At 33.2% G+C, this 25726-nt stretch overlaps 1 protein-coding gene across 3 annotated transcripts in view; it reads left to right on the top strand.

The window, feature by feature from the left end:
* The first annotated feature begins 5563 nt into the window (after positions 1-5563).
* Positions 5564-25726, top strand: part of LOC148166922 (lachesin-like) — a 76774-nt gene continuing 56611 nt past the window's right edge. For all 3 annotated transcript variants that reach the window (XM_088047369.1, XM_088047370.1, XM_088047371.1), the window contains exon 1: positions 5564-5866. In XM_088047369.1, coding sequence (XP_087903495.1) covers positions 5791-5866 — 76 coding nt within the window. In that variant the 5' untranslated portion in view covers positions 5564-5790. The remainder of the gene's footprint in view (positions 5867-25726) is intronic.

Genomic DNA, 25726 nt, shown 5'->3' on the forward strand with positions numbered 1-25726 from the left:
TGAAAATATTATCCTTGCTGACAATAAAAGACGTCGTGTACCTTGAATGCAGATTATCTCGGAGAAGTGGCGTATTTTGCGTCAATAAGCTCAGTGTTGAGCAAGGCATTCATTTGGATTACCGCTAATAAAAACGAATGTTTAAGTATTAGATTTAAGGTTTAAATAAGGAGTTTTTTGTAATTAATGAAGACACATTGAAAAATTTATTGGGTTACTAACTGGAAATATACGTTATAATTAAAATGAAGGATTTTTATTAAGCGTTTACATTTACCCAGGCGAATTGTTCGTTTTTTATTAATTTAGAGATAATTTTGCATTCGACTGTTTCACTCTATATTAATAGCCTCTCCTAACGCAGCTCAAGCGTCAAATAATTGGATTGCTTAAACAAAAACACGTTTCATCACCAATTGAAGCCAAAATGCGCGGTAATGCTTAACATTTTATTTTTGTTTAACTGAAAAATTTCGTTCTAACACGTATCGAAACCTTACTACTTTACAATAAATCGATTCTTTTCCTCACAACATTCCTTTCATATTTTAAACTCACACAAATATAAATCAAAATTTATGTTTTAAAATAAAGCACAAGCGACATGAGTGAACATCCAACTTTTCACGGACTCTGGGGATACATACTGAGAATGCATTAATCCTTTAGAGCGGCACTAAAGGTGCAAAGTATATTTTATAAAATATTCATAAAAAATGAAAATGATAAAACTAAGCGTACTCACAGAATAAACAGGCAAAAATAAATTGCAAATTGTTTCTACATAAATTATCCTGCTGAGCAACAGAGCATGAACCATTTTTCGACATCCTCACTTAACCCATTTGCTACCTAAAAACTCGGCATTTTTAACCTGTCACTCGCCACGTGTAATCAATTTTATTTAAAAAATCGAAGCGCATATATGCCCAATTACATCAGACGACTCAAACTCGCCCTTCACACACAATTTAAAGCATATACGAGAATGCAGAGGAGTGTGTGAATGTGCTTGCTGTTCGCGTTTATCAACACCGTTTTTAAACCCGCATTTTGATCTTGGAGAAAATTATAGAGGTGCTTATAAATAACGAAATATGTATTTAAGTTAAAATGCAAAGACGTTGTAAGCCTCTCATTGCTTATGCGGCATTTGCGTACTGATAACACTTAATTCTGGGATAAAAATGTTGTGCATTTTATTTCGAAGTGAATATTCTCCGTCTAATATTTGTATATGAATTGTTGTCTCTTTTAAGTTAAAGAGAAGATCAGCCACATTGTGATGTATTCGCATGAAGACAGTTAATTATTCGGCAGTTGTAACTGACATGGAGCGTACTAGTTCCCCTGATTAAAATAGTTTTGTCTGTTTAAATCGGTCTGGCAAGAATAATCATTGTTATCCAAATCCGAGAGAAAATGTGTTACAAAATTTGAATAGCAATGTCAGTTTATGTATGTAATATCTGTTTTCTTTATGGAAGCTGTAACGTGCAACCTTCATGCAGAGTAGTGCGTTGGGCAGTAAGCGACGAGAGTAAACGTATAACAAATATGTAAATGCAAATTCTATTACCTATTTAGAAGCAAAGAACTGTCTTTTATTTGGACGACGCGTAGTTATGCGAACAAGTTGTTTGTATTTATGAATTCTAAAACGAGAAACTTATGCAGGGGAAAAATTGCGATGACGTTGAATCAAAATGAGTACCTATTTGGATGTGTTGTGGTAGAATCTTTAATTTAGAAAATGATGAAGGAATAAACATGTTGGTCGGCCGCATTTTCGCGTTAATAAATATTAACATTAACACCAATCATTCTTTATCCACGCTGTGCTCGTTGGAAGCTGACGTTCGTGATATACAGTCTACTTGTATTAGAAGTTCGCTTTATTATTTATGTTTAGCTGTGATGTATGATTCTATATTTCTCAGAGAATATAAGTTAACATCTGTAGATCACCTGACGCGTTGCAAAAGCGATCCATGATATTGAATTCGGATACAGTGAATAATACATACAATAATTGGATTTCAGAGGGGGCGGCACCTAAGCTATATCAGAAATAATCTGAGCATACACGTACTCTCGCTCCGATTACATGATTCGTCACGTACTCGGAATTAAAAATCTCTGGAAAAAAATATGAAATTTGCTTTACCAGAGCAAGGATAGAAACGCTTTCCAACGTTTATCCTCGAGAGATAACTCTATCAATTCACCAGAAAAAACTTTTGTCTACTTAAAATACTCCAATTTTTACCCACTTATTCACTCCAACGACTTGAAAAATTCGCTTGCTATTGATTGCACACTCTCGATTATGCAAACCAATTAGTGATCTCTTTTGTTTGTGAACTAGTTTGATCTAGTTTTAGAATTTATGTACCCATCCCGATGATAAAAAGTTAAAATCGATCTTTTTTTACAATTTATGCAAATACGCTTGATTTTTATCGATGGCTATCTCTGTTGCATGAACTACTACTCCCTGTTTTGTTAACAGATGAGGAGTTTACAGCTCGATTTGGACCTACATTGTTGGGATAAGGTTTACGAGTTTAACTATAAGTGACATAATGATGTGTTCACCAATGACAAACAACACCTTTAAAGTTTGCTGCTACACAACAAGCAACATTTGGATTTTTATTAAAACTACTTACCTACACAGTTAATTGAAAACTTCATACTTATTACAACCGAATGTTCAAGTTCTTTTAATGCTACACTTAGCAGCACGCCACCGAAATATTTCACATTTAGTCTCACAAATTCTAGTCATCCACAATGAAATTAAAGTTTCCTTTCAGCGAGTTTTAATTTATAATTGCCATACTACTAAAATACATTCAAAATAATCTGCGATTTTAGCTAATAATTTCGTCGTCATTTTTTCCCAGCCTAAAGAGTTAATTCCAACCGAGAAATATTTCTTTATCTTTTATTCATATTCTGCTCTTGTTCTTGTTCCGCTTGTGTTTGCTCAGGAAATATCTTAAATGTCTTCTAATGAGTCACTATTCGTTATGCATACTTTTTAAGAGAATTTTTCGCAATGAGGTGGTTTATCTCAGCTCTGTTGTTATTGGTACTTTTGCGCTGTCTGTAGTAATAAAGTTACAAGCGGCTGTACTAAAACAGTACATGAAAATTACAACAATATATGAAGCCCGCATGAGTAAATTTGTTGGTATCTGTGTCCTCATCTTTCAGCGAAAAAGAGAAAGCCGCCATTAATTAAGCATATTAAAAAGTGTCACGATCCGAGTTTAAAAATCTACTCGGTTTATTTGACTTTTTTTCCGTTATATTTTATTCTCGCTAGGCTAATTAAACTTTAATCAAATCGGTAATAGTACACATAATTGGGAATTTTAAAAATTCAACGTCATAGCTAATTGATTGTCAAATAAATTATTCGGTCTTGCTTATTTAATTGATTTTTGTGTTTAGTTTCAACAAATGTGGTTGTTGGTTTTGGAGAGAGTAAAGTTTTAAATGCGGTTGTTGTTAATCCAAAAAGTAAATAATACAACAATAAAACTAAATTAGGTCGTCCACTAATGTTATTATATTTATTTTATTGTTGGATCTAAATATAAATAATAAAATGTTTTTATTACATTATCTGTGGAATAATTTGCATGAGGAGGTGCATTTTCATGAATAATATTTCGTTTTAATTTGGTAAGTACATTTACATGAAACTCAATCGAGCTGACTTGATTCGATTCAATTCAGGTTTGAACAGAACGTGGTTTCCTTTAATCTTAACAACAGACGTTATTAAAGCTTGATGCTTTGACAATAGTTATTGAATTTTTGAATTAACGGTGAAAAACAAAATTGAGTTATATTGAGTAGAGGTGAGCTTTTCTAGTTATTTCATCATTGAAAAATAAAGTGTATGAAATATTAAAGCATTGAAAGTGAGGTGAATATTGTGTTGCGAAAGGGGCGAGACGAGGGTGTCCAAGCGATATTTTTGGGTAATACGAGCTATAGCAAAAGTATTTTGTGCGTTAGGGCGGCCTTATGAAGATTGTGTCCAGAAGGCAATATGCATTTTGCGTGATTCATAGCTCTTTCTTCGCGAGAATGGTCGAGAGGGGTTGGTTGAGTTTATGACTTTAGTGCAAGTGCGGTGGAAGCGGCCGGAATAACTCCGGACTTTCTCGACTCTACCGGTTGATCTTATTTAAGAATGACGCTGCACCATGACAAATGCGCTCGCTAAAAATGTACATGTAGCATAACTGCGAACTATTACCCTTAGTTCGCATGATAGCAGAACAGAGGGCGACGACAAAACGTAAGATGGATAGGTCGTACATGCTGTGACCTGGATGAATGTTTGATGGCCCAGCACTACTGCCACTATATGTGGATTGCCGTCTCGAGCTCGAGCATGTCTTATGCAGCGGCTACATGCATAATCCAAAAGCTTCCATCCCGGGTTTCTCTCGCTGCTTTTCTACTGCTTTAACCATTGGAACGCTCGTTTACCTTGGTACCACACCGATAATTAGATGCAAGTGTTGAATGTTATCCTCTGAGATAAATTTACGCTTTATCCCTCAACTCGACGAGCTAATTTGCAAACTGCCATAACTCACATACGCCCAAATTAAAGACTGCCAAGACTGACACGGAGAAATACACTAAAATTGTTTTTTTCTTCTTCAAATCTATTTTAACTCGGAATCACGTACTCTTCAGTAAATAGATATAACAACACATGCGCAAGAATAAATGTTGAATGCATGGAGAAATCCAATTATAACAAAGTTTTCCTATAATTACTTTCCGGCAGGCTTAGCCATATCGAACTGACTGAATACTCCTTTTGTGATACTTTATGATTATTGTTTGTTTTAGTTCAGGTAAGCGCAGATTAAATTGCACTGATCCCGGCACATCCACCATATTTTCAGCTCGCCTATTTCAAATGAATACTTTTTTCTTCAAATCGGAACAAATTTTGGACGAAATTTACTTACAGATATTTATAAAATACGTTTTTTAAAAATATTTAGTGATACTTAGAAAAAAATAAATTAAATTTGTTGCTTGGTGTATTTAGATTTGATACAGCGGTTGCAATCACATCTTGGATTGAACTAAACTAGAATACATCGTCTAGCTGAGCAATTACATTAACTCAACGTTTATTTAAATTTGAAGAGAGGATCTCGTCGTCGTTCTTGTGATGGTTTGATTTGTGGTGTTTTTGACTAGAATTTTGTGGAGGAAGGAATGAGTTTCTCTTAAGGGATCGTGGGTCGTCTGTTGTTGGTGGGAAAAGGCGTAAGATTGTTTCGTGCAGTGCATTTGAGAAATAGCAGCGGTATGAGCAATAGTCTCTCAGGAGCGTTGCTGTAGTGTCTGGTATTGGTGTAAAATAGAAAGTCGACAAATGCCTGAGAAGGTCATGCGATGTTCTGAGATGATGCGATTTATTAACGAGGGTGACTGTCATATACAAATAGCGTGAGATCAATGATTGACGCCGAAAGTTAGCGATCGAGCTTAAAAGCATGTGGCATCAGACGCACGCGGCAGCGCAGTTGAGCTTCAAGAGATTCTCGCTCCGCATGTTTGTTTCCGCACAGTTGCAGTCTGACTGTGTCCATCGACGGTTAATTCGCGACGTTAGTCACGCTCCGACACGCACTTGTGTACTCGTCTTAACACTTAAAAGTGCGATTTTTTTTCGGACGGTTCTCATGTTTTAGTGGCGCTTTTTTTAAAGGTGCGGACGCAGGATTGTGACTTAATGCGATGGTGATGAAAAGGAAACAGCATAACCGGTACCTAGCCATCGGTATTGTGTACATCGCCACTATCATCAGTCAGGGTGAGTGTCCGACGGTTTAAGTGCAGCCCCGTATAATCACGATGAGAACAGGGCAGCTCGTAATTGCATAAATTAAATTGCAAATTCCGACCGGCAACGTCCAAGCGAATTAAGGCACTTGCCACGTGACCAATTTTCGTTTTATTTACACCTTGTATACCTGACGCTTCCCCAAATAATCAAACCCTACAAGATAACAAACAAGCTAACGTTTCTTCGGCTCAAAGACCGAACTAACAAAACTAACAATACGGTTTTTTACTGAATCGGTTCTACAATTAAAGCATTTTCTCGCTTCACAACGCAGAACGGTGGGAACGTTTGAGGAAAAGTACCTGTAGACACCGTGATTAGGGGTTCCGAACCCGGCGCATCCACCATTTTTTACTCTATATACTATAGAAATATAGTGAAAAATTTTAAACAAAACGCTTGTTACGAGTGAACTTAAAAGCTTTTATTGCGCTAAAATTGTTGGAACTCCATAGAAAATTTATCACTCTCAATATTTAGCATCCAAACTATTTTTTTTCTGTTGGGTTATAATAAATTGATATGCAAACAAAGAGAATCATTATAACGATCCATTCGGAATTGTCGTTACGTTAACATAATTAATTTCACATTATCTATTCGTTGCTTTTAGACCTTTTAAATTATTGGTTTATTCGCTAGCGCACGACTTGAGTTCTATTCTCCATTTATTGTTTTATTACAATTGATATGCTTGTTGTTGCGGTCTTTTGTTTAACTTTTGTTACAAGTATCTTTTTTGTTCCTACTGTTGTTCTCTTAATTAATTCCTAATTTCCTAATTGAATACGAAGTTTCCAAAAACACTCAGCAACTTCAGGTAACAAATTTCACACAATTGTAAACACTTCCTTTGCAGCAAAGGTTTAAAGCCTTTGAAGTAATAATTGATTATGCCGCGTAATTTCTTCAAGAATTTTTAATACGAAGGATGAAAATCATTAGCTGTGGTCATGGTGAGAAAATTTAAAAACGTGATAAAGAGGCATGAATATTGTTTTTATTATTACGGTGTAGACTGTGATTTAATTCGTTTGACGCCATTTGTTTCGCTGAAACTGCAATGAGCAAAAATGCTAATTACTATGAGCTAAATAATTAAACGCTTGTTGAGGTTGAAATGCCGGCGGCAGTGTAAAATTCGGCAATTTTATATTAGTGTCTGAAGCGGCCAGTTTTTCCACATACCTCAACAGTCATATAACATACGACCCAAGTAATTGCTCTCATTTTTTCACGACGTGGAAATGATCACATAATAAACAAATAAATATTTTGCCGTTACGTGAAAATTCTAGCAACAATAACGGGAATAAATCATATTTATATAACAAAACGAGGATTACAAAGTTAATTTGTCTTTATGTCTTTGAAAACTTAAATACGTTTCAAGTATGGCAATGAACGAGTCGTGAAACAAATTCACCAAAGATTACGTTAAATTTATTGCTTTTAGAGTCATAAAGAAAAGGTAGCTATTTTCCAGGACGTTCTTTCACAACTGTCCGACTTTGTTCAACTAATACCGCCATAATTAAAAATTCCTTAATTAAATCACATACAAAATGCTAAATTATAGTTTATGTTTTCTGGAAAAAGGAAACTTTGCTCAGGTGGATATTACGTTGCGAAGGCACTGCATTCCCACTCTTTCTAAATCTTAAAATTTAATTCCGCTCGAATTTTATAGTTTTATATTTCGCAATGAACGCTGAATATTTTATAACTAGAGATGGGATTTCAAGGTATAAAACTGTAAAACCGGAAATAAACTAGGAAGTTAAAAAAAAATACGAAAAAAGGTGTAGCTTTCTAGAAGCGAAAGATTTTACCAAAATTTCTCTGCACCCAAGCTCCTTCAAATTATATAAACATGTTATCAAAAGTTTTATATGAATATGAAGATAGCCGGTCATAAAACAAGTGCGAATTCTGTATGAATATTTACATTAAATTAGGCTGCACAGAAGCTGTAAACAACGTGAATAAACAACCAATTTCCATGTATATAATCTCGAAAATTAATAAATTAATTCAAAATCTTTAACAAAGTAATTAACAATAATTATCTTTTAAACTATAGTTATTGTTTAACAACTCATCCGCTTTAAAAAGTCAACGTTTTAATTGACAAAACAAAGTGATCAAAAAAATAAATAAAATTTTCCAAAGGTTAGATTCTAATGATACACCTTAATTAATGCTTAAAGCATAAATAACGAATTTAGCTAAATGAATTATGACTGGAAGTAAAAATCTCGTAAAATCCAAATGTAAATTTGTCCCCATTATATTTATTCACAGGGCTAGTATTATTTTTTAATGTAAACGTATATGCCGCATTTTGTAATAACTTATCAACAAAGAGATAACACGTGCTATCGTCGTCTGTAATAATTAAAAAGTCTGCTTATTCAGAACGAAAAAATATTTTAAATTTAAATTGTATTTAGTTCGGTTGGTTTTAAGGGAAGCATTTTCGTTCTAATTAATAATTTTACATTTCTTTTTTAATAGTAGACACGAGAGTGACAGCATGAATTTTGTAATAAACATCATTGACCTAAATGTGGGTATGTATTATTCGTAATTTCCCAATTGATAAAAATTAAAATTTTTCTATAATTGACTATTATTGTTTTAACCGCAGCCTGAAATTTCATCATGTGGTTATGTATTAATAAATTTCATCGGTTTAATTATAAAGTACGATAAATGGTGGATGCGCCGGGTATAATTCTATTTTTCCTTTTGTTATTAAATCAGAACTGAACGATTGATATAATTATGATATTTTTTGACATTTATAAGGTTTTAAAATCAGATAATTGTGCATGTTTGTTTTCCGAAATAAAAGCAAATAAATGAACTGCGCTCACCTAAAAGAACGGATGTGATAAAAATAAAACAAACGCTTACTCGTTTGTGATACTACTTTAATCGCTTTGTAACAACCTGTATCTTATTGTTATCTTTAGAAGGCTAAATCTTTGAAAGTTTGGAAAATGGACCTTTAAAAGCTAATGGTGAAATTCCTAACGTATTATCTGGTAGTTTGGTTCAGTGTGTTGTCGCTGTCTTGTCGGAATATCTATAGTTAAATTATCTCAATAATTTATGGGTTTATATTGCAAGCAATTACGTAGCTGTATTGATTAGAATGATTTTTTTATAAGTTCGAGGTTTTGTCGCCAAGTTTCGCAAAGTTAGGGTTCTCGGATATGCATGACACATAATTTATTAACTTATATAAAAATCAATTAATTTACTTTTTATATAAAAAGTTTCATTTAGCAACTTTAGTTGGCGACAGTATCATTATTAATAACAACGGATCGTAAAGTTAAAACTTTCATTTTACGCTGGTGAATATTATTCTCACAGATAAAATTATTTGTTATATTCTGTCTCCTAAAGAGTGTATCCAGTGACACCTTAATGAGTTAAATTTAGTTTACTTGTTTGAAACAAGTGCAGCAACTAATGTTTGTTCTGTAATTTGAGGTCGCTATTTTCACGGTCTCTTTATCATTTGTAGATTGTAGAGTGGTTAACATTGCATGAATACATACAGCCTGTTTGCAACTTAGCTTTGAGTAATAATATACCAAAGTTTATTTTTTATTGGACATAAGAAGTTTTCAGTTGGAAGGAAAAGGCGTATCATTGTTCACAAAACCATCGATCATTGGAGATATCGGGGTTAAACTATAGGATGACGCTTTTATGAACTTGCTTGAGTAGCTTAAATAATAAAAGAGAACTTACAAAATAAGCTTGGATGAAAGTATGTAATTCTACAATAAAGCAGAAATTATTAATTTACAAATTTATTGTCTTTGTAACATCACGAATATCTTTTAATCCAGAAGAATAATGTAATGGTATAATCGATAGACAACAAAATTGGGTTTATTTATATTTAGTATTAAAGCTTAATATATGAAATTAATTTAGAAATGACATGCAACAATAAATTACGCGAACAAAATCGATGGAAACTAAAATATGATTTCAGATAAATAATTTTAGTGTGAAAATCAAAAATATGTATTTCAATCCAACAACTTGTTATAATATTCACAAACTGATGAGATTTTCTTAGTTATATAGAAAACTCATAAAATGTATTTTATGTCAGTTATAAACTTGATCGAATAAAAATGTGCTGCTATAAAGATTGACATGTAGAGAAACTATGAAAATAAATTTCTCGATGTTTTATTAATACAGCAACATATACACGGCCGCTCATTAAATTGACTATTTTATAAAAGGGTTATAGGCTTGAAACGAACAATTCCGGAAGTATAACTCCGCTCAAGCTTTATAAATAAGTAAACTTAGGGTGAAAACTTATGCTACATTTAAGGAAACACTCCGACTTTTTTGCAAAGTAAGACAAATGTACGGAAGTGCGCTAAACTTAATTCTTTATATGTTGCCCGCGTTTTATGACAAGTCCCTTGTAATGCTTATAACATATTTATTTAGATTGTCCGGGCGTCTAGAATGTTACGAGGCTATTCCCGAACTCCCAGTAATTTAGGGTTAGCCTTCTCAAACAACTTTATTGTTTCTTTTAAAATGGACACGTATCATAAACTCACACTACTTTGTAACTTCAATTAACAACCGTAAAACACACATCACTGTCCAAATGATTGATTTTTTTTATATGGCGACTTGAAATTTTAATTCACTGAGATATTGTCTCGAAGGTACCGTAAAATCCGTTTTACACTTCCAGACAAGATTGCTAATAGATTTCTTCTTCTAGAAGTGAATTAAGCTATGGAAGAAACGATAAAATCTCCAAAACAGAACGCGATGGGTGTTGAGCAAGTTTCCGATAAAAAATTCATTATAAAAGTTTTTCGGATTTACTTTAACCTGTAAATCCTGGAGTTATGAAAGTTGACTCATATTGTTCAATAGTAAATATTGGTTTTCATAATTTGGGTACAAATATCGATGAAACTTCACTTTTTCGATAATGGTACGTTGTCACAGAATCTTTTGGGAACTATTACCTCGTTATTTCTCCAAGGACTCTGATCAACATAAATATGCTAATAAGAAAACTGTTCCGCTACTTGTAGCGTATCAATATTTAATATAAGAATTTTAATAAAAAATTCATATAATAGGGGCTGAGTTTTAATCCCAAAAACATGATCATAATGTCCTTAAACTTTTTATACAACTAGATATTGTTACCCGATTCTTCTTATATAATAGAAATAAAATTGCGCTCGTTCTCTTGTCAATATCTTTCACACGATCTGGCAATTATCACCGCCTTCTGCATTTCTTCGTGAGTTCTCCGTTGGACGTATATTTCTTCAAGATTTTGTTTTAGTGCGGATATTAACATCTAGATGACAAGCACTTAATCTCCACTTTTTTTGATTTTCTTGTGGATCTTAATGTGGTTTTGAGTTTCCCTTTCTCGGTTTGATATGTGTTTGGTCGATCTCCTGGCGTTTCTAAAAGTCCAGCCATTCCATGCATTTGACCGGAGAAATTTAAAAGAACGATTGATTAGTCAAAAATCGTGAATTGCTATTTTGTCCGATCGATTACGTTCATTATAAATTTTTAATTTCGATTCACTGCATATTTTTACAGAGAAAAGGGAATTCGCTTTTAAATTTAACGCAAAATTTGTTAATGGGTGAAAAGCAGTTTTGCAAAAAATTGAAATTATTTTGTGTCAATCCTCTTTAGTCTGCTTTGCTCTCATTATGCTTTCAAAATTGTGTATTTACTGAATTATTATCAATAATTTATAGTTGAAAATTCCATGACATGTCCACTGAAAAAGTTACTGTGTTAGGGAGTTTTTTAAATTGAGTACACTTCGAATGAATTGATCAATCATAAAAAATACATTAAAAATTTATATAGATATCAATTATTGATTTCTACTTTTTTGAAGGTACAATTCGTTAATTTTCATTTAAATTATAGTATATTATTTAACAAGCGTACATATTTTGAAATAATTATTGCATGAGGATGAAAATTTAATCATACGAATGCAATAATAGCTTGATCATTTGCGAGCAAAATACGACATTTTATTTACGACCATGTGCAAACAAATTTTAATATGTAAAGTGTGAAAAGGAAATTACTCAAAAACTTGGTTTTAGCCAATCAGATTATTCTTATTTGTTTAAAACCGAATATATTATAAGCGTATTATCAAATGGTCGTAAAATTGTTGATATGATGTCAAGGTAAAATGTAATAGCAACATGTCTTGAATTGTCTTATCTGTGTTTAAAACAACATCGATTGATTAATCATATGAGCCCGGCAAATTTTAATGATAATCTTTGCCCTGCACGCGAAAAATACATTATTCAAAGTGATTTATTCTATCGTTATAAACTTATTTTTATGTCTGAAGATGAGGCATCGAGCAATAAAATGCACAACTTAGCCGGAAATAAAAATAGAGAGCCAAGTTTAGAACAAAATGTAAAAGTTTATTTAATGATTTGTTATCTGTTCGGTTGTGGGCGAATCTGTCAAAGTTTCTGTTTTATTATGAGCCCTAGTTGAAGGCACATTTTCGTTTTATGACTTTAATCTCGAGAATGTATCTCCGATTGTTGCAATGTTTCGTTTGAGATTTTTCAATAATGATAACAAGAAGGACTCACAATGGGATTGCAGTCGCGTGGTTCTTAATTTACCATTTTCGCTTGAAGAAACAAAGCAATTAATTTAGCATTATATAGGCGAATGACTTTAAGTTAAGAGCATGTTTTTGCGTATGATTCATTCTGTGGTGTAAATTGGCAATTTATTATTAAAAGTGAAGTCTACGATGATGCCTTCCTTGGTTGGGAATTAGCAATAAAATGCTTTTTATAGTATTGTTTTTACAGCTCGGTTTTTTGTAAAGTGTGCGGTGTAACCGGTTTCGGAATACACTAGGTCGAAAATCATTTATTATTTAAATCTGGTGGGATTCGGTAGAGCAATGGGGCACAGTGTTTGACGACCGCTTGATGCAGTGGGGGTGTAGAATTCGTAATGACAGGGAGAACCGGAAAAGTAGAGAGTGAGAAACGATGCCGCCGTGCGCCGCCACCACTGCCACCGTTCTCAGTACTATCAACCACTTAAACAGGCTCATGTATTAGGACATGCACTAGTTGTGGTCACATCCCCCAACTTAACACCGTGCAATATTAAGTAAACAGATTAGTTCATTATCCGGTTATATTCCATTTTAATACCGTTGGTCAACAGTTCAGATATAATGAATGTGGAGATTATTATTCCTACTGGTTTATTATTCGTTGTGTCGTAACCGTTGTAATCTGCCGGTACTCTTTGGACAACCCTTGTTGATATTACTAATACAATTACTTTTAGTATCACCACATTCTAAAACAACTTTATCCTAATGTTTACTCCTTTTTATTACATACAGTTATTTGACAGAATATTTTAATAAAACCACCCTCCAACTAACATATAAATCAAAATCTTAGCGCGTTATGAAGATTTTTTTGCTTATTCTTTAGTCCGGTTTTGTTGTCGGTTGCTCTCATCAGCACCGAATATTATACATACTACTGACGGATACACGAGGAAACTCACAAAAGACTGAGTTTTGCTCGACATTTTTCAAAGTAACTTTTTATTTTTGGCACATCGTACTTAACTAAATATTACAGAAAACTTGGAATAATAATTAAAGTCTTGTTTCTTACAAGATAAAGCAGCTTGAACTTTTAATGTAAAAAGACCTCACTTTGAAATAAAACACTTTTTAAATTAACCTATTAATTATTAGCGTAAGAAACTCACAACTCTGCTTAACAAAATCGATTTTATTTATATTCCCACGATTTTTCTACTTCTCATTATCTGCAAAAAAGTAAATATACTTTCCCACGGCGGCGCTTTAGTTTGTTTGGATTTTTACAACGAAACTGTTTAAATTTTAAACAAACACGCTACTGTTGTTGATAGGTCAAGCAGATATAAATAATTAAAACTCAGATTTGTGTTCGATTTTAGGGCCTGTCATGACACTTGACTTTAATCTATAACGAGCTATAAATTAAATAGCGTAGTAAACATCACAACACAATGTAGATTTTTAAGATATCACGTAATAAAATATTGCGTGATGAAGTAGAAAATAATTGAGTGAAAATACGGTGTTTAGAAAAACCTTATCACAAAGATCAAATATTTTGAAACTGGAGAAACTCCGACAATAAAGAGATTTAACAACATGCGGTGGACATTGTGTACATGAATTCGTTAAAGCAAAATTCATTTTTAGTCAGAGACTTTCTTACAAGTGGAAACAGTTGAGATTCGTGTCTTGTGCGATTCTTATCATCGAATTAATAGGTCGCGTGAGTTTCTGACAATGGCTCTGACGATTATTATTGCCACTATCACTAATTATAATACTCTGGACACCCTTGAAATACTTATAGTAACCACCCGTGAATGGGGAAAAATTTATATTCATTTCCACCGCGTTTGTTGTTGTCTTTTGCAGACTATAGAGGCGAGGAAACAAATTTTTGAATAAACCAAAAGTTTTCAACAGATGCGCTAGTTTTAATGCTACTGTTAATTGTTATTTCTAGTATGTGAGCGAGTTATGCTATGAGGCTTCGACGTGACTGCTGTACATAATTTTTATTCTGTTTATACTAGAGTTGTTATGTTTTATTACCGCATTATTTAAACAATTTAGTTAAAAACCTGGAACTTCTTTTTATTTGGAGGTTGGTAAGATCAGAGAAACAAATAAATTCAATTTCACATGTTATTTCGCACCTGGTACGTTTTTTCGGTTTTTTCCATTAAATATTTCGTCGATTTTGAACAATTTAAATAGTTTTGATTCGACGTTAATTTAAATAAACTCCCGTTGTCACCTTTTTATATCAATAATGTATTTTATTTATTACGATAATTTTCATTTGAAAGTGATGGCAATATGAACATTTTTGGGGTTCTTTTATCTTGCTTTTAACGATTTTACGCGAATCAATTATGTAGAGGGAAATTTTCATTTGAATTGCATTATCCAATTAATTAAACTAATTCACTACTCTTTAATGCGTTTCTCCGTGTGCAATTTTTCTATTTTTGTATTATGGTTGGTGTGTGCACATAAAAAGGAACATTAAAACTGCAACAAACTAACAATAATTCATAACAAAATAACACAGAACACGAAATACCGCAACTGAAGTTAAAACACATTAATGAGACCATAATGCTTGTTGCACAACTACTAATAATCACGTCGAAATAAACAAAAGAATATTATCTCTGCAAATGTTCGCCCGCTGGTTTGTAAAAAAGGAAAAAAATGTTAAAAAAAAATGTCAAAAGAGTTGATACGAAATTTGAATCTTGAACGTGTATTTAATGAAGATTCAGGCCAATTTTGATCAAACGTGCTTGAAAAACATATTGTAGAATAAGAAAGTGCATTGGAAAATAATACGATTCTCGCCTCTAGATAGCTGATTATGAGAAAGCAACGTTGGGAGTTTGAATGTAAATATTCATCGGTCTTAATTTTAGTAGAATTTTGACTCTGTAAAGAAAATACGTTGTGAGACAGTTTGAATGAGAGCAGCTCGTATTGTTTAATTTTCTTTTAAAAGATCTGAAGTGTTGTTTTAAAGGAAGGACGCGTCGGTGTTTAGTTGATTTTAATGAAGCTGAGAAAATGTTTATTAATGCACGGTATTATCCATTGTTGGAAGTGAAATGAAGAATATGGCATTTTGTTTAGGTAGCGTAGTCAAAAACCATTAATAACAACTAACCTATATATGAGTTATCGTGGCCAGAAAACAAAACGAACGATATGTTGCGAGTACTGGGAGTACATCCATCATAACTTAGCAAGCGTGTTGCATTCCAACATGGTCTAGTATGCAATAGTGGCACAAGTACGTTGGTTGGGAGATTGATCTGGTCGCAGGTGTCAAATTCAGCAAGGATTCATCATGCATTTCGGTCACGATTCGCACATTTCCAGCGTATGTAGTTCAGGAAAGACATTTATATATCTACAATTTTTTATACGTCATGGGAGTTTACATAATACTTTATTATCCCCACCCTCAGGGATTTGAATGAATGAGCCGATAAATGATTTGACTTAGTCCCATAGTCATATTCAATTTATCGTTCAGTAATGACGTCTTTATTTATTTATCAGCCAATATCGTCGGTATTATTCTCGTGAATTATGAAAGCCGCAGAACCTGTCAACAATCAACATCAAACATCAATTATACCATTATTAACAACCATCAATAAAACTCAACAATGTCAACAACTTAAATACTTTACATTTTTTATAACACTCGAAACGTTACAACCATCTGCAGCCTGAATTTTGCTGTTGACACATCTCGGAATAAAACTCCTGAGAATCACCGCTCAGAGGCGTACCTAAAACTTAAGGATTACCTCGAAGTTTTCACTTAGGTGCTTAAATATAGAATTTGGCTGAAATAAAATAATCATTGCCTACAAAACACCTTTAAGCATTTATACACCTCTCAACTCCCTCAGTTGTAATTAAACAACAATTTCCATCAAACTAAAATTTTCCCTCACATTTCCACGACTTTGTTTAATAACAAAAAACGGCTCTAATATCTTAATTCTTAAAGATACTCTCTGAATCCACTCCACTTGAAAGGCGATCGCAAACTTTGATCTCTAATATATCCGGCAGTATTAACGCTATTGATCATCAAAGATAGGAAAAATTGGATACTGAAACACAAGTTATATTACAACCGACAAAAGCTCACGACACCCTTGTTTTCCACCACTAATCACCCAGTTACACCAAACTAATGACGAATTCCAACTTGCGCGATCCCTAAACATGCTTCTTCAAGAGATTAGCAATATATTAAGCCTCGTTCTCATCAAAGAGGCAAGTGCGAACGAGCATTCGTTTATGCTGTTTGGCTGCACAGCTAAAGAGCCTGCAGGATTTACCATTTTCAAAATTCACACGAACTGCAACATACAATTATCACGACAAACAAACTCAACATAAAATATTTTGCGTTTTATTTGTGAAACTGTAAGAATTTACATTGAGGCTTTTATTTATCAATATAAAAGCGCTCTTAAGCTCATAATCCTTTCCGTGTTTATTTCGCAAAACAGAAAAATATACACCAATTAGTTGGCAATATCGACAAAATTCTGCGCACATTGACAAGTAAAATTTATTCCAGAATCTATGAAATTCGCTTTTGTCACATTAAATGCATAGTCTTTCTCACTACATTCACAGCAGAAAAATATTTTACAAAACAATGTGAAAAATGGTGGTTCATTTCCATCAATAAAATTATAAACTTGGATCTATACAATTCTCGTGGCTCAAATTGGGTTTGTTTATATTGCGAAAAGCGTGAAAAAGGAGCACAACGAAACTTAGAAAAATATGATTACACGCATTGGATTATTACGGAATAAAGAATTCTGGCTTCTTTTTTAATTTTAGCACTTTTGCGAAAATTGAACGTGGATGTTTTAAATTCACTATTTTATTTAAACCGAGTAGTGGTGTAATTAATAAAACAGGCATTGTTAATCTAATTTAATGTGTTTAAAGAGCTTTATAATTTTTTAATGTTTTTTCCGAAACTTTGATCGGGCATAACTCAGTTATTTGTTGTCGGATCTGAATTTAAATCTCAAATTTGGAATCTGCGGAATTGTTGCGTACGGAAATGTGCATACGAGGGTTAATTATGGTCCCAATTTTTTTGGAAAATACTTGAGAATTTTAGAAAACCGAAGAGAAAAAAGTTGTTTGTTTTATCGAAATCTACCACCAGTTTTATTGTACTGATTTCTGTTACACCCTGTATATACGCATCGGATTATTACAGAGAATTGAAGCTTCTTTTTAATTCTTGCAGTTTTGTGAAAATTTGCGACTGGTCAAATTTTATTAAAACCGGGTTGTGCAGTGTAATTAATGAGTCAGGTATTTTTAATCTAATTTGATATTTGAATGTGAATACATCCAATAATATGGTTTGGAATTTGGTTTTGATGAATCCGAAATATTATTTTGGATAGGGTTTACAGCCGAAAATGTGTCCTTTTTAAAGACCGTTCAATTTTAAAATTAGAACGCTAAAGATAGAGTGCGATATATGATCAATATCGGGCGTCGGGTCATATATTTGCAATTGAGCTTGTGTGGGAAAATTTGCTGTTTAGTTTTCGGTCAGTTTTCAGACGAAGATATTGAATCAGTGAGTGAAGGTATTATCGATAAAGTGCAGATGAAGTGAAAAGTGTGAAAACGGTTGAAAACAACAGCATTATTCGATTCTAAACTGGCGATTATGCGACTTAAGAGAATTATCCAAGTAATTTTATTTTTTTATTCACTGCAGACACCCTGCATACTTTAATTAATTTCAGACGCTTTTAAAAAACAGAAAACAAGCAAATGGTTTTTATGTAGTATCGTCGTTTTTTGGTGGAGGCGCTGGGTTAATTCCTTGATTATGTTGCTGCGCATTGATTGAGGTTGGATTATATCTATTTGTAGTCGGCAATTTTGAGAGTGCTGTTGGTTTTGTTCTATTTATTTGAGAAATCGCGTGTTATCAAACATAAGTGTGTTTTTATGACAGTTTGACTTTATATGGGTTAGAAAGATTGATGTTTTTGACATCGCAACGTGTTTGGAATATGCTTTACTTCGAGGCGTCTATTTCCAGTTTAAATGAATTAAAACCAGTAAAAATGGAAGTTCCCGTGTTTTTATGTGAACACCTGCTGCACTTGTCGTCAATTTAGTAAGTAAAATCTCGGTTTGATATCAATCGTAAAAATTAAAGAACCAGTTGTTTAGCATCGGGATTATAGTTTTTATGTTAAAATCAATAATAATCGCCTTGGATCGGAATGAGTTTTATTGGGAGGGGTTCAAAGATGTCTGAAGTAAAATTTTAACGGTGACGCTTAATTAAACGATTTCGACAATCTTTTAATTCGATCGGAGTTAATAAAAATTGCCATGTTAATTAGGTCTGCATAAAGATATTCATGAAAGTTGGCGTTTATACTTAAGCCAAGGAAATTTAAACGGGTTAGTATTTTACTGAGGTGGGTGAGGGGTTGTAAAAAGCCTGCTCGTCGGAGTGCAAGGGTCTTTTATAGTGCAAGCTCCATATTGTGTTGATTGAAGATGCCGCGGTTTTTTAAATTGTCTGTTTTTCGTTAGGGTTTAAGCACAATTATCTTTTACGATCTACTCTATTAAAGAAAAATACTAGAGGGGAGTTTCTGAATATTATCTTTCATATTTCGTTGGAAAGATATGTTTTGTTTTGTGAGTAATTTCGTTTCAGGTTGCGTGTTTAACCTGAATTACCATATAACTGATCAGTAATAAAACGAGAGAAAACCGTTTCAACAGATCTGACACAAACGACTAATTGTCTCTGTGTACTCAACTTGAGTAATGTCACAGTAAAATAAACTTTCTGACTGTATTCTGGTAAATTACTTGTAAATTGAGATAAAGAATTAACAGAAGTTTGGTTGGTGGGAAAACGCGACGCTTTCTGGCGGTAGAGTATCTAACAAGAGTTTGTTTTGGGCCGTTACTTACGCTATAATACTAGGTCACAGTCTGTGAAAAATAACGCGGCCGTTTGCAACACAGAAGGTTGGGATTAAGACACTTGATATTAATTTCCCTAGTGTACAATACATTTTATTAGTTGTTTCTCTCTTCAGACCGGCACTTTCTTGCACGTGTAATGCAGTTAATTGTAAAATGCATAAATATTTAAACTCTGCTTAACTACAAACAAACAGCTCTTTGTAATGAAAGCTCGTTTATTTATTAAAAAAAAACAAACCCGAAATCTTTAAAGTTATCGGAAATTGTGGAGGAGAAATAATTAACAATTAGTCTTTGTTAATTTGAAAACTATTATACCCAATGTATTATCGCGCATAATCAACCCTAGTTCTGTGTTAATGTCATGATTATTTTGCGACAATAGGTATATTACTAAAGCAGCTGTCAGATACATGAATGCAACCGTACTGGTTTGCTTACCGCACATACGGTTCTATTTAACGTATGTCACCATCAACTAAAACACATTTAAAATATGGTTATATCAGATACACGTTGTAACAAACCCACAACTTTTTTCCCACCTAATTCAACCAAATAAACCGATTCAATTACAACAAAAATCCGAGCACAAAACGCTTTAATCTCTTTGTTTAACTAAATTTACATTAAAAGAAAGGAACACGTAATTCAACACTACAAAGATCACGCTAATGGTTTTTGTTCTATTTTCAAACAAATCTTCAACTACCATTGTATACAATTTAAAGCAATTTTTACCAACCCTGTCATTCATGCAGCTACATCAGAATATTAATTATGAAACTTTACGTTTGCTCTCTGCCATAAATGGGCTTTCTTTATAGCTCGATCTTATGCTTTCTAATTTTTAAAACATGCTCACACGTCTAGGATTTTTATAACCGCGCGCTGGTGCAGCTTCATGCAAAATACCCTCTAAATTATGACATAATATCTATGCTAATTACAATCTTTATTTATGTCAAAACAGGAGCACAGATCCATACACTACAACTAACATGTTATTTTTTATTGTATCTGCAATGAAAGTAGCTTCGAGACAAACTCGACATGAAGTCTCGTCTCGGGAAGTTGAAACCAACAGAACCCATTTCGTGTTTCAGTTACGTCCCTTGCCGACCTTAATCAACATAAATTATTTAAAGAGCTTTATGATTTTTTAATGCCTTCCTGCAGTGTTTTAAATACTTACGTGCTGCAGGTTGAAAATATTTACCATGATTTTACATGAAAAATTTACGAGCCAAGTGACGACTTTCTTATAGTTCCAATTATCCGGCTGTTCATTATTCAAAGCCTTTTAGATAATTCCACAACCTTAAAGCGCCAGGTTTTTTACTCTTTGAAAGTGTTACGTAATTACACATCATATTTTTCTTATTTTTTTTTGCGTTTAACGTTACTGGGCCGGGGCAAGTTGTTACTACGCTCGGGGAAAGTTGTTGTAGCGCGAGAAAAGTTGTTGTTTATTATTGAAAAAAAAAACAAACAAAATAATACAATTTAATTTATAACGGGGCAAGTTGTTACTGAGTACGGGGCAAGTTGTTAAAAACACAAATTAGAAGAAAGTCTACGGTTTTTCGTAAACGCAAAAAAAGAGTTCTGGAAATTTGTGGAGACCATTTCGTATACAACGTGCCAACTTACCCCGCTTAACAATATGGGTTTCCTCGACTAATAATGTGGGATAGCGTTCAATTCAGTTTTTGATATTGCAGCGTTAAAGTCAATACAATTAATCGATACAAACAATAAAGTTTGAAGAGGAATACAAGTATTTACTTTCAGAAGTGGAAGTTTCTGAAATTGTTAAAATCTCAACAAAGATGTTTGAAGTATTAATTCGTTTAACCAACAAGTTGTAACGTTCGTTTGGTATTTTGAATTACGAAGTGGTTGATGGCATGAATAATTTAGTATGATCTAATGTATGCGAGTTTTTTGCCGACTGAAAAGTGGAAGTTTGATGTGTCAAAAGTGACATTTGTGACACGACAAAGACGGTGTATCTGTTGGGAATATAGGGGTGATGAATTTTTCTGACCTACGATATAATATTGGTGATTGCTCGCAGGTCAACAAATAATCCAAATCTTCATGATGGAGGTGATGTTGTCGATTCCATGTTAACAGTGGAGTATGATTTGATGGCCTATCGCTAATGCAGTGTTGCTTTGTTTACTAAATTATTATAGTAGGATGATCGGTACTGTAATGTCTAGGAATTGATAATAAGCTGTGCCTACCCGCAGATCATGGATATGAATAAGGGTTGAGGCTTATGAGACACATGTTGTTTACACACATAAGTGACTACCAAACAAATTGAGATACAAGAGAGACGAATACACAAACTAAATAAATCAAATTTAAAATTATTTCAGGGAAAAAGAAAAACAAACAATTGAGTCGGTTATGTGTGGTTATTTACATTACGACTCGGTTGGGTTGAAATCCCTTGTGTAATAATTTATTTATGGGTTGATACAAAACAAATTTTATTAATAACTCTATTCAGTTCCATTATTTTTTTACTTGACTGTTTTTGCGCGCGAACTTTACACATTAATTTTAACCGTCCTGGACATGAGGAAAGTATGAATTATTAGGTAATTAGTACGCTAACTTCTTAGGTATCATAATTTCGAGTATGAAGTAATCGTTGTTAGTGGCGACAAATGTATGCTAGCAAACCGCTATCACATCGGCCCAGTGTACACTTTATTCACAGCAAATGTTTCCACTGACATAATCTAAAGTGCTGTGTTACATATACCAGCCACACAGCTCGACTAGCGATTCACATAAATAATAAACTTTGCTAAATACATTACTCTTAATTATGCTCAAATTAATAACGCGTCTCTAACCAACAAACAAAAAATGCTAATCGTGACGACAAACTTTAAAGCCCCCTTTATACGCCCAAACCACCTGCGCAAACTGGTTTGTGCAAACCAATTTGCGCCAATGGCCTGCGCGTGGTTAAGATCCTTTTTAATTTACTTTAGTTATTTTTATTGGATTATTTTGTTTGTATGACTTTTGATAGTAATATGGTAATTGAATTTTTATTAAAAATATTGTTCCGAACTGAATATAATAAAATTAACTGAAACGTACTATTAGTTCTCACAATGTTGATGTCTATAATTGGCAATCAATAAGTCTGGAATAGAACATTATTTAAATGTGGCATTAAAGTAGGCAGCATGTATTTTTAATGAAATCGATATAACAAAAAAATTTAATTTATTAAATTGCATTTCACGTTTGTGTTTGAGAAATTTCAGTGACGGTAATTCGACAAGGGAGTGTGACAACTTTCTGTAACTTTTTTGGTACTCAAATCACATTCAGCTCAAACGGGGTAAAATAAAGAATATTTCCATTTTAAATATAATAGATTATCAAGTATGTTAAATGTATTTTTTCGAGTAAAGTTCGTAGGAAGCAAAAGAGGGTAACGCGTCAGTTTGAAGCAAGAGCTTAGCAAGAGCGTAACGACTATTAAAATATGGATGAAAACTCGGTGTTGAATAAACGTTCAAATACAAGTGTTGCTGCTATGACATGTGTTTGTGTATTCAATACGCGACTTTCTCTTGGAAATATGGATCCCTAAATATTGACGTATTCTTTCGTATAATAGGAATTTTTAAAACGTAAAGAAAAATTTACATGAAATGTTAAAATTTAAAAAAGTTTATTGCATTATTTAGTAGAATGTACTTTCGGTTATTTACTTCAATAAAGAAACAGTTCAGCAGCAAAGATGCGGCTTCCGCTTAGGCAATATGCCACTAAATAGAAACTCACGGACGCGGAAACAACCTTAATGATTTTGCTTCAGTACAAATAAAGTTAAACATTTCTTGAAACAAAAAGTAATACAGCAACTACACATAAATGTAATTTCTTAACAGACAAAATGACTCCTCGATTTGTTAAAAAAGACATCATTTCTCATACATGAAGTTTATTTTTATGCAAATAACACCTTAAATAACCTAACTTCATCAATCTTCTCGAAGAGCGCATTTAACTTCATCATGCAAGAGCTGTTTATACAAATTTCTGTTTCACTAAAGGGTCGTGGAAATAATATTTTAGCCACAAATTCTAAAAGCTTGCTTTGACGTTATAACACCATAAAGTTTCGATATTAAACCAGATAATTATATCGTTAAAATTCACTATTACGCGTCTTTATTGTTTATTGTACGAGTGTCAAATAAAATTTTATTATCGTCACTTATTTAACTAGGATTTTTCTAGATCTTTAAGATAAGAATAAGCACCAATTAAGATATTGACGCCAAGCACGTCTTTTTTAAATAAGTTGACCCCTTACTTGCAGTGGTGTAAAGTACTGAGCCACCCTGAACATGTAGTCGTGTTCAGCATACGGTATGCTCTTAAAACGACAACTGGTACCAGCATCATGCGGCACTTTGAAGAGCTCTTGAGTACACGAGAGCGTCGAGAGGCCTATCCTTCCTAAGCTCTGTTTATTCGAGAGTAAATACTTTTCCACACTTGGGCGCAGAATTTTATCTGATCATAAAACCTACATATTGATACATCTTAATTAGCTAATAGAAATTATAAATTTTTTCCCGGCGCATCCACCAATCTTGGTATTATCGCTCATACGGGACTGAAATTCAATTACAGGAAACTTCCCATCTTCGTTATTATTCAGTTAAGAATTCTATTAGATTAACCAAATAGTGCAAAATTTTGGCTCACTTTATAACTTGCAAGTGCCGCGCACATTAAAATTTTAAATTCATAGTTTGACGTGAAGTATCGCAATATCGCATTATTTTATAGCGTCCCGTAAAAATGCACAATATTTTATACCAGTAATTAAACTTGAAAACTACTTTAATTTACAAAACTGTTAAAATCACATTGGAATAATGGTGAGATAATCTTAGCGTAATATTTCCAAGGCGAGCGAAGGAGTTTTATTTTTATTTTTTTATACAAAATTAAGATATATTTAGTTGGATGTGGTGGATCTAAGCCGTAAAAAACAGTGCCGTAAAATTTGTGGTGATATGAAGTTCGGTTTTAAGACCAAGAAGGATTTTTTTAATAAAGCCAAAGTAGTGGCTATAATTGATCATCTGTCTGAAATTTGAGTATGGAAAACGGAACGAAAGCAGATATCTGCCCGTATATTCAAGTTCCCCCGACTTTAAGTTGAATTTTATGTTTGATTTTTCATTGGGGCATTACGAAATATTTTTTCGCTGATGTTTTTGCATGATTCTTTCTCACAATGATCCTAAATGTTGCACGATCGGAACTTAATTCCGCTCAAATCCATATTATCCCCAATAGATTGGTCGAGCTATTTTACTGCGAGTTTCGTTACGAAGCCTCCATAATTTATGTGAATAGAGAGCGATTTTTGAAGTGCATTTATGTTGAAATATCTATTCTTTATATCTAAAACACATGCTATATCGGGTGCTTTTAAACTTTTCTGCTGGCGGCACAAAATTTTAACCCCGTTCTCATAAAACTTCACGGTTTTATAATAGCACAAATTTATTGCTTCTCCGGTAAGAAAATAACGTCTTGTATTGATGTAAATTCCGTAATCGAAACAGTGAATATCTTTTGGAACAACGCTATTGGCGTTCACACCTCCCATAATATTCAAATCGGATTCATTATTTCGGTCTCGAGGGAAAATCGTGCATATGCAGGTAACACATGATTAATTACTATTAACAGTATTGCTTTTCATAAGCTGGGCGAAAATCAATTCCCACAATGAACAATCAAATATGGGGCACAAGTTTTGCGTAGGCAACTTTATTTATCTTGTTTAAGCGTTTTAGCGCAGGAATTTGTGATGTAAGTCCGTAATTTCGAGTGCAATAAATGTCAGATAAAGAGACTGTGTTAGCTGTTAAAGTAACCTTTAATAAAATTTCTTAGTTTGTCTCGTGCTGTTTATATTTAGTGCACTTAACATAATTATAAATTGAATTCAACATGTTGTATGCGTAGCTGTCTATAGCACACAACTGCAGGCCTCTGTTGTTAATTTTCCATTGGCGTTGGCCATTGCAGATCAAACAATTAAGTAATTTAGAGCTCCTGAGTAT

Source organism: Gnatocerus cornutus, chromosome 10 (assembly GCF_029298725.1).
Source record: "Gnatocerus cornutus isolate USDA-ARS CGAHR chromosome 10, icGnaCorn1.1, whole genome shotgun sequence".
NCBI classification, from domain to species: Eukaryota; Metazoa; Arthropoda; class Insecta; order Coleoptera; family Tenebrionidae; genus Gnatocerus; species Gnatocerus cornutus.